The 13,818-nt window shown below is 43.8% G+C and overlaps 1 protein-coding gene and 1 long non-coding RNA gene across 2 annotated transcripts in view; both read left to right on the top strand.

Moving 5' to 3' along the window:
- Positions 1 to 1,379: 1,379 nt before the first annotated feature.
- LOC124035309 lies at positions 1,380 to 4,733 on the top strand. Its single transcript, XR_006838717.1, has 3 exons — positions 1,380 to 1,504; positions 3,850 to 3,981; positions 4,248 to 4,733. It is a non-coding gene; the product is annotated as an uncharacterized LOC124035309 (long non-coding RNA).
- A 6,532-nt stretch (positions 4,734 to 11,265) lies between these two features.
- LOC124036643 (regakine-1-like) overlaps positions 11,266 to 13,818 on the top strand; it is a 7,109-nt gene continuing 4,556 nt past the window's right edge. The window contains exon 1 of the mRNA XM_046351466.1: positions 11,266 to 11,566. Coding sequence (XP_046207422.1) covers positions 11,500 to 11,566 — 67 coding nt within the window. The 5' untranslated portion in view covers positions 11,266 to 11,499. The remainder of the gene's footprint in view (positions 11,567 to 13,818) is intronic.

Here is a 13,818-nt window from a genome sequence, read left to right as displayed (position 1 = left end):
AAGTTGACTCCGCGGTTCATTGGTCCGTTCCGTGTCTCCCAGGTCGTCAATCCTGTCGCTGTGCGACTGCTTCTTCCGCGACATCTTCGTCGCGTCCATCCTGTCTTCCATGTCTCCTGTGTCAAGCCCTTTCTTCGCACCCCCGTTCGTCTTCCCTCCCCCTCCCGTCCTTGTCGAGAGCGCACCTATTTACAAGGTACATAAGATCATGGACATGCGTTCTCGGGGACGGGGTCACCAATACTTAGTGGATTGGGAGGGTTACGGTCCTGAGGAGAGGAGTTGGGTTCCGTCTCGGGACGTGCTGGACCGTTCACTCATTGATGATTTCCTCCGTTGCCGCCAGGATTCCTCCTCGAGTGCGCCAGGAGGCGCTCGGTGAGTGGGGGGTACTGTCATGTTTTGTCATTTATTATCTTGTCTTGTCCCTGTGCTTCCCATTCTATTCATTTCCCTCTGCTGGTCTTATTAGGTTCTTTCCCTCTTTCTATCCCTCTCTCTCCCCTCCCTCTCTCACTCTCTCGCTCTCTCTTCTCTCTATCGTTCCGTTCCTGCTCCCAGCTGTTCCTATTCCCCTAATCAATCATTTAGTCTTCCCACACCTGTTCCCGATCCTTTCCCCTGATTAGAGTCCCTATTTCTTCCTTTGTGTTCCGTTCCTGTCCTGTCGGTTCCTTGTCTAGAATTCACCGTGCTGTGTTTGTGTATCGCCCTGTCGTGTCGTGTTTTCCTCAGATGCTGCGTGGTGAGCAGGTGTCTGAGTCTGTCTGGTTCAAGTGCCTTCCCGAGGCAACCTGCTGTTCACCTGCTGTTCAAGATCGAGTCTCCAGTTTGTCCTCGTCATTTCGAGTGAAAGTTGTGTTTTTTTGTTTGTATTTACTTTACTGGATTAAAGACTCTGTTTTCGCCAAGTCGCTTTTGGGTCCTCTTTCACCTGCATGACAGTTCTAAAGATGGTTGACATCTAGTGGAAGCCTTAGGAAGTGCAACATAACCTATATCCTACCATTTATTCGATAGGGCTGAGTTCAAAAACTACAAACCTCAGATTTCCCACTTCCTGTTTGGATTTTTTCTCAGGTTTTCGCCATATGAGTTCTGTTATACTCACAGACATCATTCAAACAGTTTTAGAAACTTAAGAGTGTTTTCTATCCAATACTAATACAACTAATACATACTAATACATCTGGGACTGAGTAGGAGGCAGTTTACTCTGGGTGCTTTTCATCCAAAAGTGAAAATGTTGCCCCCAATCCCAAAGAAGTTTAAAGTAAAACAAATAAAATAATGTATTTATTTATATCTCAAGAGATGTTCAATCATCCATGCAAAGTTATATATTGTGTGTGTGTTGCAGGTCTTTTGGAGTACAGTCATGAGAAGGGAGAGAAATGAGGGAGCGTCTCCTTCTCAGGTTCAACCTGGTGGATTCAGAGGGCAACAAACTGATCAACCAGTCTTTCTTCACCTGTGTACCTGTCCTTCTACATCAGTGTAGTAGGTAGGTATCAGCCACACCACACTAAGACCACCCCAGACTAGTTAACACAGCACACTGAGACCCCCCCCCCAGACTAGTTAATACACCTCACTGAGATCCTCCCCCCTCCAGACTAGTTAATACACAACACTGAGATCCTCCCCCCTCCAGACTAGTTAACACACCACACTGAGACCCCCCCTCCAGACTAGTTAATACACAACACTGAGATCCTCCCCCCTCCAGACTAGTTAATACACAACACTGAGCCCACCCCAGACTAGTTAACACACCACACTGAGACCTCCACCTCCAGACTAGTTAACACAGGTCTGGAACCTGCCACTACCCTATAACCACAGGTCTGGAACCTGCCACTACCCTATAACCACAGGTCTGGAATCTGCCACTACCCTATAACCACAGGTCTGGAACCTGCCACTACCCTATAACCACAGGTCTGGAACCTGCCACTACCCCATAACCACAGGTCTGGAACCTGCCACTTTCCCATAACCACAGGTCTGGAAGCTGCCACTTCCCCATAACCACAAGTCTGGAAGCTGCCACTTCCCCAAAACCACAGGGCTGGAAGCCTCACATGAGAACAAATTACGACATTTCTGACCTACATCATAGACAGATAGTAGTAACAGGTTTGACACGTGAACAGTCAGGATGCTGATTGTCTAAAGCCCTAAAACTTCAACTCTGGACCTCGAAGCCAGTTCCACTGCTTTTGCAATTAATTATCAGGTAGAACAGAGAACCAGCAGGCTCCGGACCTCGTAGGGTCAGAGTTGAATACACCTGGTCAAGAGGTCCTTAAGGGTTTATTTTAACAGATACTGTAGGAGTACAATGCTCTGTCACTGTTAAAGAGGCGGCCAAGACAGATTGACAGTAAATGGAGAGAAAGTCACAGAAGGAAAAAAGCATGAGAGAAAGAAAGAAAGAAAGAAAGAAAGAAAGAAAGGAGGGAGGGAGAGAAGAAGAAGAAATTAAACAGCCTTGGATGAGATGCATTTACGGGACGAAGGCGGAGACTTTCACTTTGTTCCAAGTCAGAGTGAAAGTGAAAGAGACAGTATAAATACACCTGTAGTACCTGGCAGCGTCTTCACTCTCTCTCAGCTTCACACACCTGAACGACCTGCCTGAAACACAGCACAATCAGCAGCATCACCTGGCAGCGTCCTCACTCTCTCTCAGCTTAAAACACCTCAACGAGCTGCCTGAAACACAGCACAATCAGCAGCATCACCTGGCAGCGTCCTCACTCTCTCTCAGCTTAAAACACCTCAACGAGCTGCCTGAAACACAGCACAATCAGCAGCATCACCTGGCAGCGTCCTCACTCTCTCTCAGCTTAAAACACCTCAACGAGCTGCCTGAAACACAGCACAATCAGCACCATCACCTGGCAGCGTCCTCACTCTCTCTCAGCTTAAAACACCTGAACGACCTGCCTGAAACACAGCACAATCAGCAGCATCACCTGGCAGCGTCCTCACTCTCTCTCAGCTTAAAACACCTCAACGAGCTGCCTGAAACACAGCACAATCAGCAGCAACATGACATCTCAAGTGGCAGCTCTTCTCTTCGTCGCGACAGTGTGCTTGGGCTATGCATCAGGTAATACACACACACACACACACACACACACACACACACACACACACACACACACACACACACACACACACACACACACACACACACACACACACACACACACACACACACACACACACACACACACACACACACACACACACACACACAGACAGAAGTATTCCGTTCTGTGATTGATTTCGAAACTGGCGCTAGACTTGGGAATCTAGAAATAGAGCCTAGTCTGTGTCTGACTAGGATAATACTATATGCCACACAGACGCATCCTGTGTGAAATCATCTTCAACACTTAAGAGGACATTGACTTAAACTACATGACCTCCTTGAGGAAATGCAGCTCTTCCAGAGGCAGTTTATATCTGTAAAAGAGTTTTACCCAGTTCCATTAAACATGTGTTTGGCCTTTAATGAGTTTTCTGGTAAATGCTGTTGCTTCTCATCAGTGAGGGTCCCTCATATTGATCTCTCTCTCTCTCCTTCCTTCCTTCCTTCCCTCCCTCCCTCCCTCCCTCCCTCCCTCCCTCCCTCCCTCCCTCCCTCCCTCCCTCCCTCCCTCCCTCCCTCCCTCCCTCCCTCCCTCCCTCAGCATTCTCTGAGGTACCCGTGGATTGCTGTGAGATCAGCAGCTCACTGATTTCCTTACGTGGTCTCTGGAGCACTTTTTGACAACCACGTAGTCTGATATCACTTTGAACCTTAACGATTGTCAACTTCTGATCTGCTCCCTCCAGGTTCATCACTAAGACAGGGGTGAGATTGTGCACGCCCCATCCCACAAAGAGCAAGTGGGTGGCAGACTACATCAAACGTCTGGAGCGAACCATCTCCCTCCGAATAGCTGATACACCTCAGCAGTAAATGAGGTAAGCATTTACTATACCAACGAGAGAAATATGTACAAAACCTTTCAAGATTGATTTATTCCTGAGTGTGTTTCTACATCAGACTTTATTATTTGCTTTCTGTTCTTGTCTCATTCCCCAAAGGCTCATATTTTGGCTAAATGATATAGTTGTTTTAATGTTCTGCAGTGTTTTCATTCACAGCTCTCCCCTTTAACCTGCTCTGTAGGACTCCATATCCTGTTTGTTAAATATTCTTATCCCTTGTGCCTGTGCCTTCCACACAGGATGCAAACAGCAGAGTGAGACCAGAAGAGGAATGAAGGAGAGGATTGGAGAAGAGGAATGGAGGATGTTATTCGATGAGGACAACTGAAGACGATACACAATTGTCCTGTCTTCGGCCACATTCATTTCAACCTTTTTTTTAAAAACAGATACTGTAGTAGACTATTTGTGAGCAGTTCATGATGTAAATGTATAGTACAGCAAAAAGAATATAAAAAAATACATCAAACTGGATTGAAAAATAGGATATTCATGTAGTAAAATGTGTTTATATGGTTCGGTGGTTTTTGATTGTGATGAGTAAATATGGACCACACAACTGATAGATTTTCCCAATGCCTGATGTGAATATCCACATTTGTTTTTGGTGCTATTGACATTTTAAACCTAACTCTGTCTGTGAATGCTAGCTCTCATGAAAAAGTACAAATTACTGTTTCAATAAAAGATGAAGTAAAAAATAAAAAATAAACTTTTGTCTGAGCCATGAATCTTCCAAAATGGTTTGAATTTAATCATTTACACTAACATGGTCTAGTATGCATAGTAAAGTTGATGGCAGTTTTGGAGCAGTGGCTTCTTCCTTGCTGAGTGGCCTTTCAGGTTTTGTTGATATAGGACTCATTTTACTGTGGATATAGATACTTTTGTAAATGTTTCCTCCAGCATCTTCACAAGGTCCTTTGCTGTTGTTCTGGGATTGATTTGCACTTTTTGCAACACTGTACGTTGATCTCTAGGAACGCATCTCCTTACTGAGCGTTATGACGACTGCGTGGCCCCATGGTGTTTATACTTGCGTACTATTGTTTGTACAGATAAACGTGGTACCTTCAGGCGTTAGGAAATTGCTCCCAAGGATGAACCAGACCTGTTGTGTTCTAAAATGTTTTTTTTTGTGAAATCCTGGCTGATTTCATTTGATTTTCCCATGATGTCAAGCAAAGAAGCACTGAGTTTGAAGGTAGGTCTTTAAATACATCCACAGGTACACCTCCAATTGACTCAAATTATGTCAATTAGCCTATCAGAAGCTTCTAAAGCCATTACATAATCTTCTGTAAACTTCTGAGCCACTGGAATTGTGATATGATGAATTATAAGTGAAATAATCTGTCTGTAAACAATTGTTGGAACAATTACTTATGTCATGCACAAAGTAGATGTCCTAACCAACTTGCCAAAACTATAGTTTGTTAACAAGACATTTGTGGAGTGGTTGAAAAAAGAGTTTTAATGACTCCAACCTAAGTGTATGTAAACTTCCGACTTCAACTGTATAACAGTGCCAGTATATACAGTATATACAGTATATCACAAAACTGAGTACACCCCTCACATTATTGTAAATATTTGAGTATATCTTTTCATGTGACAACACTGAAGAAATGACACTTTGCTACAATGTAAAGTAGTGAGTGTACAGCTTGGATAACAGTGTAAATTTGCTGTCGCCTCAAAATAACTCAACACACAGCCATTAATGTCTAAACCGCTGGCAACAAATGTGAGTACACCCCTAAGTGAAAATGTCCAAATTGGCCCCATTTATCCATGTTACACAAAATAGTCCAAATTGGTGAAGTGAAATGAAAAAAATGACTAGTTTAGAAATTCATTCTAAAAAATAAAAAATGGAAAAGTGATGCGTGCATATGTATTCACCCCCTCCGCTATGAAGCCCCTACATAAGATCATATGTATTCACCCCCTCCGCTATGAAGCCCCTACATAAGATCATATGTATTCGCCCCCTCCGCTATGAAGCCCCTACATAAGATCATATGTATTCACCCCCTCCGCTATGAAGCCCCTACATAAGATCATATGTGTTCACCCCCTCCGCTATGAAGCCCCTACATAAGATCATATGTATTCACCCCTCCGCTATGAAGCCCCTACATAAGATCATATGTATTCACCCCTCCGCTATGAAGCCCCTACATAAGATCATATGTATTCACCCCCTCCGCTATGAAGCCCCTACATAAGATCATATGTATTCACCCCTCCGCTATGAAGCCCCTACATAAGATCATATGTATTCACCCCTCCGCTATGAAGCCCCTACATAAGATCATATGTATTCACCCCCTCCGCTATGAAGCCCCTACATAAGATCATATGTATTCACCCCTCCGCTATGAAGCCCCTACATAAGATCATATGTATTCACCCCCTCCGCTATGAAGCCCCTACATAAGATCATATGTATTCACCCCCTCCGCTATGAAGCCCCTACATAAGATCATATGTATTCACCCCCTCCGCTATGAAGCCCCTAAATCAAATCAAATGTATTTATAAAGCTGATATCTCAAAGTGCTGTACAGAAACCCAGCCTAAACCCAAAACAGCAAGCAATGCAGGTGTAGAAGCACAGTGGCTAGGAAACTCTCAACTCTCTCTCTAGAGAGTTGAAAACAGCAGGTCTGGGACAGGTAGCACTTCCAGTGAACAGGTCAGGGTTCCATAGCCGCAGGCAGAACAGTTGAAACCGGAGCAGCAGCACGGCCAGGTGGACTAGGGGCAGCAAGGAGTCATCAAGCCAGGTAGTCCTGAGGCATGATCCTAGGTCAGGGTGTGACGAGGGTGGGTATGCTATTTTTTGTATAATCTAGGGTTTTTGTATGTCTAGGAGTTTGGTAGGTCTAGGTAATATGTATGTCTATGGTGGCCTGATATGGTTCCCAATCAGAGGCAGCTGTTTATCGTTGTCTCTGATTGGGGATCATATTTAGGTTGCCATTTTCCCTTTTGTGTTTGTGGGTTCTTGTTCTATGTTTAGTTGCCTGGCTGCACTATTCATATTAGCGTCACGGTTCATTTTGTTATTTTGTTCAGTCTAAAAAATAAAGAAGAATATAAGCATACCACGCTGCACCCTGGTCCGATTCATACGACGAACGTGACACTGGGACACCAGGTGGGTGCAATTAAGGATCAGGTAGAAACCGGCAGGGTCTGTACCTCGTAGGGTCAGAGTTCAATACCTCTGGTAAACGGTAATAGAACAAAAATGAATGAAACTAAAGAGATCTGTTTTTTGTTGTTGTTTAAAAATACTTTGCCACAATGACACACTTAATGAGCAACCCACCTCATTCCTTTCTTTCAGCATATTTATCTAGTAGTAAGTATCCCATCATGCTTTGGGATTTGTGTCTTTTCAGATTCCACAATGATTCTTTAGTTGTGGACACTACATCACAGCACTCCCTCTCTTGCTCTTGGTCCTCATGTCACGCCCTGATCTGTTTCACCTGATCTTGTGATTGTCTCCGCTATTGGAGCGAAATTGGGGCGGAAGAGAAAGCCGGCACTCCAGGCTTTGGGAATCTCACTCCGTGCTCATGCATAATTGGGCATGCTCTGCTCCAGCTCCACTCACATACTCTGATTGGAGTCCAAGGTCCCTTCCCCCACTGTGTTTAGAGAAGGAGACAAGGAGAGAGGACACAAGGGATCGCATAAAGATAAATTGATATAGAGCCAATGATCCAGACACTGAGCAGTTCCCTTATGCGCAATCACTCCCCATATGATATATGGCCTACACATACTGTACCTAGATTCATGACCTGACACTTGTCTGGGGTTATATTCTCCTGTTGATGGAGCTACTGGCTTATCTGATCCTGTATGAGAACAAAACAGACTGGAGTCTGGGGAATTACCCAAATCAGTTTTAGAGAAACCACTTCCACTTCTAAGAAACGTTTCTATGAAAATGCAACTTTCTCTGTAGAGTAAATTGCGGTTTTATTACCTTTAAATAATACTTACTGTAAATCCTGAAACACGCTGTGAATGAGCAAATATTTGTGCTTATTTCTCTCGATTTTGAGAGGAACGTCAAATTTCAAAGTGTTTAAGGTTAAGTTCAGCCACTAACTCTGAATTTTAAAGGTTACATTTAACCATTCTGAGTTAATGCCTAAGGTAAGGGTTAAGGTAAGGGTTAAGGTAAGGGTTAAGGTAATGCCTAAGGTATGGGTTAAGGTAAGGGTTAAGGTTTGGGATAGGCTTAAAACAAACATCTCAAAAACAACATTCTATTACTGGATTCAAACTTGAAACCTTTGTAATCAGTAGCAGATACTTACAAGCCTTAGGAAACCTACTAGATGGTAACAGCATTCAGTCGCCCTTATTTTCCACATAATCTCCCAACGTCTTCAGACACAGATCGACGTGGAATACTGACGGGTGACCTGGCTGAGGATACTATATTATTCTTTTGATCAGTTTTGGCGCAGCAACACGTTTTTTTGTGTGCGAAACTGCTGTTAGTTGACAGTTTGAGCATCTACAAATCATCTAAAAAAAGTGGTACTCAGTGTTGGAAGAGAAGGAACTACGCTAAACCTCACACACAGGTTACTAAAGACAGTAGGTTACTAAACACAGTAGTCAACAATAGACAATGTTACCATAGAGCGTAGGTTACCAAAGACAGTTGGTTACCAAAGACAGTTGGTTACCAAAGACAGTTGGTTACCAAAGACAGTTGGTTACCAAAGACAGTTGGTTACCAAAGACAGTTGGTTACCAAAGACAGTTGGTTACCAAAGACAGTTGGTTACCAAAGACAGTTGGTTACCAAAGACAGTAGGTTACTAAAGACAGTATGCTGCTAAAGACAGTAGGCTGCTAAAGACAGTAGGTTACTACATACAGTAGGTTACTAAAGACCGTAGGTTACTAAAGACAGTAGGTTGCTAAAGGCAGTAGGCTGCTAAAGGAAGTAGGCTGCTAAAGGCAGTAGGCTGCTAAATACAGTAGGCCAGTAGGTTACCTATACCTACTAAAGGCCGTAGTTTACTAAAGACAATGTTACCATAGAGCGTAGGTTACTAAAGACAGTAGGATACTAAAGACAGTAGGTTACTAAAGACAGTAGGATACTAAAGACAGTAGGTTACTAAAGACAGTAGGTTACCAAAGACAGTAGGTTACCAAAGACAGTAGGTTACCAAAGACAGTAGGTTACCAAAGACAGTAGGTTACCAAAGACAGTAGGTTACCAAAGACAGTAGGTTACCAAAGACAGTAGGTTACCAAAGACAGTAGGTTACCAAAGACAATAGGCTACCAAAGACAATAGGCTACTAAAGACAGTAGGTTACAGACCGACTCCTTGTTCCAGCATTTAGGTATATTTTACAGACCGACTCCTTGGTCCTGCATCTAGGTATATTTAAACAGACTGACTCCTTGGTCCTGCATCTAGGTATATTTAAACAGACTGACTCCTTGGTCCAGCATCTAGGTATATTTAAACAGACCGACTCCTTGGTCCTGCATCTAGGTATATTTAAACAGACCGACTCCTTGGTCCTGCATCTAGGTATATTTAAACAGACTGACTCCTTGGTCCTGCATCTAGGTATATTTAAACAGACTGACTCCTTGGTCCTGCATCTAGGTATATTTAAACAGACTGACTCATTGGTCCTGCATCTAGGTAGTCCAGCATCTAGGTATATTTAACAGATCGACTCCTTGGTCCAGCATCTAGGTAGTCCAGCATCTAGGTATATTTAAACAGACCGACTCCTTGGTCCAGCATCTAGGTATATTTAACAGACCGACTCCTTGGTCCTGCATCTAGGTATATTTAAACAGACCGACTCCTTGGTCCTGCATCTAGGTATATTTAAACAGACCGACTCCTTGGTCCAGCATCTAGGTATAATTAAACAGGCCGACTCCTTGGTCCTGCATCTAGGTATATTTAAACAGACCGACTCCTTGGTCCTGCATCTAGGTATATTTAAACAGACCGACTCCTTGGTCCTGCATCTAGGTATATTTAAACAGACTGACTCCTTGGTCCTGCATCTAGGTATATTTAAACAGACTGACTCCTTGGTCCTGCATCTAGGTATATTTAAACAGACTGACTCCTTGGTCCTGCATCTAGGTATATTTAAACAGACTGACTCCTTGGTCCTGCATCTAGGTAGTCCAGCATCTAGGTATATTTAACAGATCGACTCCTTGGTCCAGCATCTAGGTAGTCCAGCATCTAGGTATATTTAAACAGACCGACTCCTTGGTCCAGCATCTAGGTATATTTAACAGACCGACTCCTTGGTCCTGCATCTAGGTACATTTAAACAGACCGACTCCTTGGTCCTGCATCTAGGTATATTTAAACAGACCGACTCCTTGGTCCAGCATCTAGGTATAATTAAACAGGCCGACTCCTTGGTCCTGCATCTAGGTATATTTAAACAGGCCGACTCCTTGGTCCAGCATCTAGGTATAATTAAACAGGCCGACTCCTTGGTCCAGCATCTAGGTATATTTAAACAGACTGACTCCTTGGTCCAGCATCTAGGTATATTTAAACAGGCCGACTCCTTGGTCCTGCATCTAGGTACATTAAACAGACTGACTCCTTGGTCCTGCATCTAGGTATATTTAAACAGTCCGACTCCTTGGCATTGGAGAACCCTCACTGTATGAAAGGTGCATGTCTATCAGATAAGAGGGGGCAAGGCAGTGCCTTAAAAGTTACGTGTAAGATCTTAACATCAGATTGATACTTTACAGGCAGTTAATGTAGTGCAGAGAAGTTCTCCGAACTACCAATATAAATTCTCCCCGTACATTTCCTAACGCAATAAGCAGCCTGGTCTCAGAGAAAAACCTATAAAATCTCCAAGATGTATGATCAGTTTACATCATCCAATAGTGTGATATTGTACGACCAGGTAAGACGTATAATACTATACGTCCTCTAATTTGTATTATATTGTACGGCTGCTATTATATACATAATGTAACCTAACGTAAGGTAATGGATTATAAGAAATGGAGAGGCATAGATTTACATACCAAATCTTGGGAATTTCCCTGAAGCTAGATTGCATGCACACACAAACACACACACACTCTCACAAACACACGCACACACTCTCACAAACACACGCACACGCACACACACACTCTCACAAACACACGCACGAGGGTGTGACTAAAAGTGAAACTTAAACGAGTCTATAAACACAGAGTAAGAGAGAGGTTCTCATCACAGAGCAGAGATAATCTCATCACAGAGCAGAGATAGTCTTATCACACAGTAGAGAAGAGAAGACAGACAGACAGTCAGAGGAAACCTTTACAGAGAATCACAAACAGACATAATCTACATTTCACACCTCTCCTCCGTTCTCTGGAAGACATCTTCATTCAGTGTTAGTCCAGACACCTCCGTACGGCTCAGTTTATCAGTGACCGATCATGGCGTCTACCATGGACAGTGCCAAGATCCTCTTCTCTGTTCTGTTTCTCTACGTCTGCTACCAGGGTAAGTCCTCTCTGTTCTGTTCTTCTATGTCTGCTACCAGGGTAAGTCCTCTCTGTTCTGTTCTTCTATGTCTGCTACCAGGGTAAGTCCTCTCTGTTCTGTTCTATGTCTGCTACCAGGGTAAATCCTCTCTGTTCTGTTCTTCTATGTCTGCTACCAGGGTAAGTCCTCTCTGTTCTGTTCTTCTATGTCTGCTACCAGGGTAAGTCCTCTCTGTTCTGTTCTTCTATGTCTGCTACCAGGGTAAGTCCTCTCTGTTCTGTTCTTCTATGTCTGCTACCAGGGTAAGTCCTCTCTGTTCTGTTCTTCTATGTCTGCTACCAGGGTAAGTCCTCTCTGTTCTGTTCTTCTATGTCTGCTACCAGGGTAAGTCCTCTCTGTTCTGTTCTTCTATGTCTGCTACCAGGGTAAGTCCTCTCTGTTCTGTTCTTCTATGTCTGCTACCAGGGTAAGTCCTCTCTGTTCTGTTCTTCTATGTCTGCTACCAGGGTAAGTCCTCTCTGTTCTGTTCTTCTATGTCTGCTACCAGGGTAAGTCCTCTCTGTTCTGTTCTTCTATGTCTGCTACCAGGGTAAGTCCTCTCTGTTCTGTTCTTCTATGTCTGCTACCAGGGTAAGTCCTCTCTGTTCTGTTCTTCTATGTCTGCTACCAGGGTAAGTCCTCTCTGTTCTGTTCTTCTATGTCTGCTACCAGGGTAAGTCCTCTCTGTTCTGTTCTTCTATGTCTGCTACCAGGGTAAGTCCTCTCTGTTCTGTTCTTCTATGTCTGCTACCAGGGTAAGTCCTCTCTGTTCTGTTCTTCTATGTCTGCTACCAGGGTAAGTCCTCTCTGTTCTGTTCTTCTATGTCTGCTACCAGGGTAAGTCCTCTCTGTTCTGTTCTTCTATGTCTGCTACCAGGGTAAGTCCTCTCTGTTCTGTTCTTCTATGTCTGCTACCAGGGTAAGTCCTCTCTGTTCTGTTCTTCTATGTCTGCTACCAGGGTAAGTCCTCTCTGTTCTGTTCTTCTATGTCTGCTACCAGGGTAAGTCCTCTCTGTTCTGTTCTTCTATGTCTGCTACCAGGGTAAGTCCTCTCTGTTCTGTTCTTCTATGTCTGCTACCAGGGTAAGTCCTCTCTGTTCTGTTCTTCTATGTCTGCTACCAGGGTAAGTCCTCTCTGTTCTGTTCTTCTATGTCTGCTACCAGGGTAAGTCCTCTCTGTTCTGTTCTTCTATGTCTGCTACCAGGGTAAGTCCTCTCTGTTCTTCTGTTCTTCTATGTCTGCTACCAGGGTAAGTCCTCTCTGTTCTGTTCTTCTATGTCTGCTACCAGGGTAAGTCCTCTCTGTTCTGTTCTTCTATGTCTGCTACCAGGGTAAGTCCTCTCTGTTCTGTTCTTCTATGTCTGCTACCAGGGTAAGTCCTCTCTGTTCTGTTCTTCTATGTCTGCTACCAGGGTAAGTCCTCTCTGTTCTGTTCTTCTATGTCTGCTACCAGGGTAAGTCCTCTCTGTTCTGTTCTTCTACGTCTGCTACCAGGGTAAATCCTCTCTGTTCTTCTACGTCTGCTACCAGGGTAAGTCCTCTCTGTTCTGTTCTTCTACGTCTGCTACCAGGGTAAATCCTCTCTGTTCTGTTCTATGTCTGCTACCAGGGTAAGTCCTCTCTGTTCTGTTCTATGTCTGCTACCAGGGTAAGTCCTCTCTGTTCTGTTCTATGTCTGCTACCAGGGTAAGTCCTCTCTGTTCTGTTCTTCTATGTCTGCTACCAGGGTAAGTCCTCTCTGTTCTGTTCTTCTATGTCTGCTACCAGGGTAAGTCCTCTCTGTTCTGTTCTTCTATGTCTGCTACCAGGGTAAGTCCTCTCTGTTCTGTTCTTCTATGTCTGCTACCAGGGTAAGTCCTCTCTGTTCTGTTCTTCTATGTCTGCTACCAGGGTAAGTCCTCTCTGTTCTGTTCTTCTATGTCTGCTACCAGGGTAAGTCCTCTCTGTTCTGTTCTTCTATGTCTGCTACCAGGGTAAGTCCTCTCTGTTCCTGGACAGGTTGGTTACTTTATCATCATGATGGGATGCAGATATGCTGTTCATTACTGGAAGACAATGTATGCTGTTCATTACTGGAAGACAATGTAGACAGATAAACGAATACACACAGGTACACACACACACACAGGTACACACACACACAGGTACACACACACACACAGGTACACACACACACACATGCACACAGTGGAGTAAAGTACGTTAGTAGAAATACACTAAAGTATTACTT

Source organism: Oncorhynchus gorbuscha, linkage group LG05, assembly GCF_021184085.1.
Source record: "Oncorhynchus gorbuscha isolate QuinsamMale2020 ecotype Even-year linkage group LG05, OgorEven_v1.0, whole genome shotgun sequence".
Taxonomy (NCBI): domain Eukaryota; kingdom Metazoa; phylum Chordata; class Actinopteri; order Salmoniformes; family Salmonidae; genus Oncorhynchus; species Oncorhynchus gorbuscha.
Note: the sequence above shows the minus strand (reverse complement) of the source record. Positions and strands in the feature narration are given on the sequence as shown.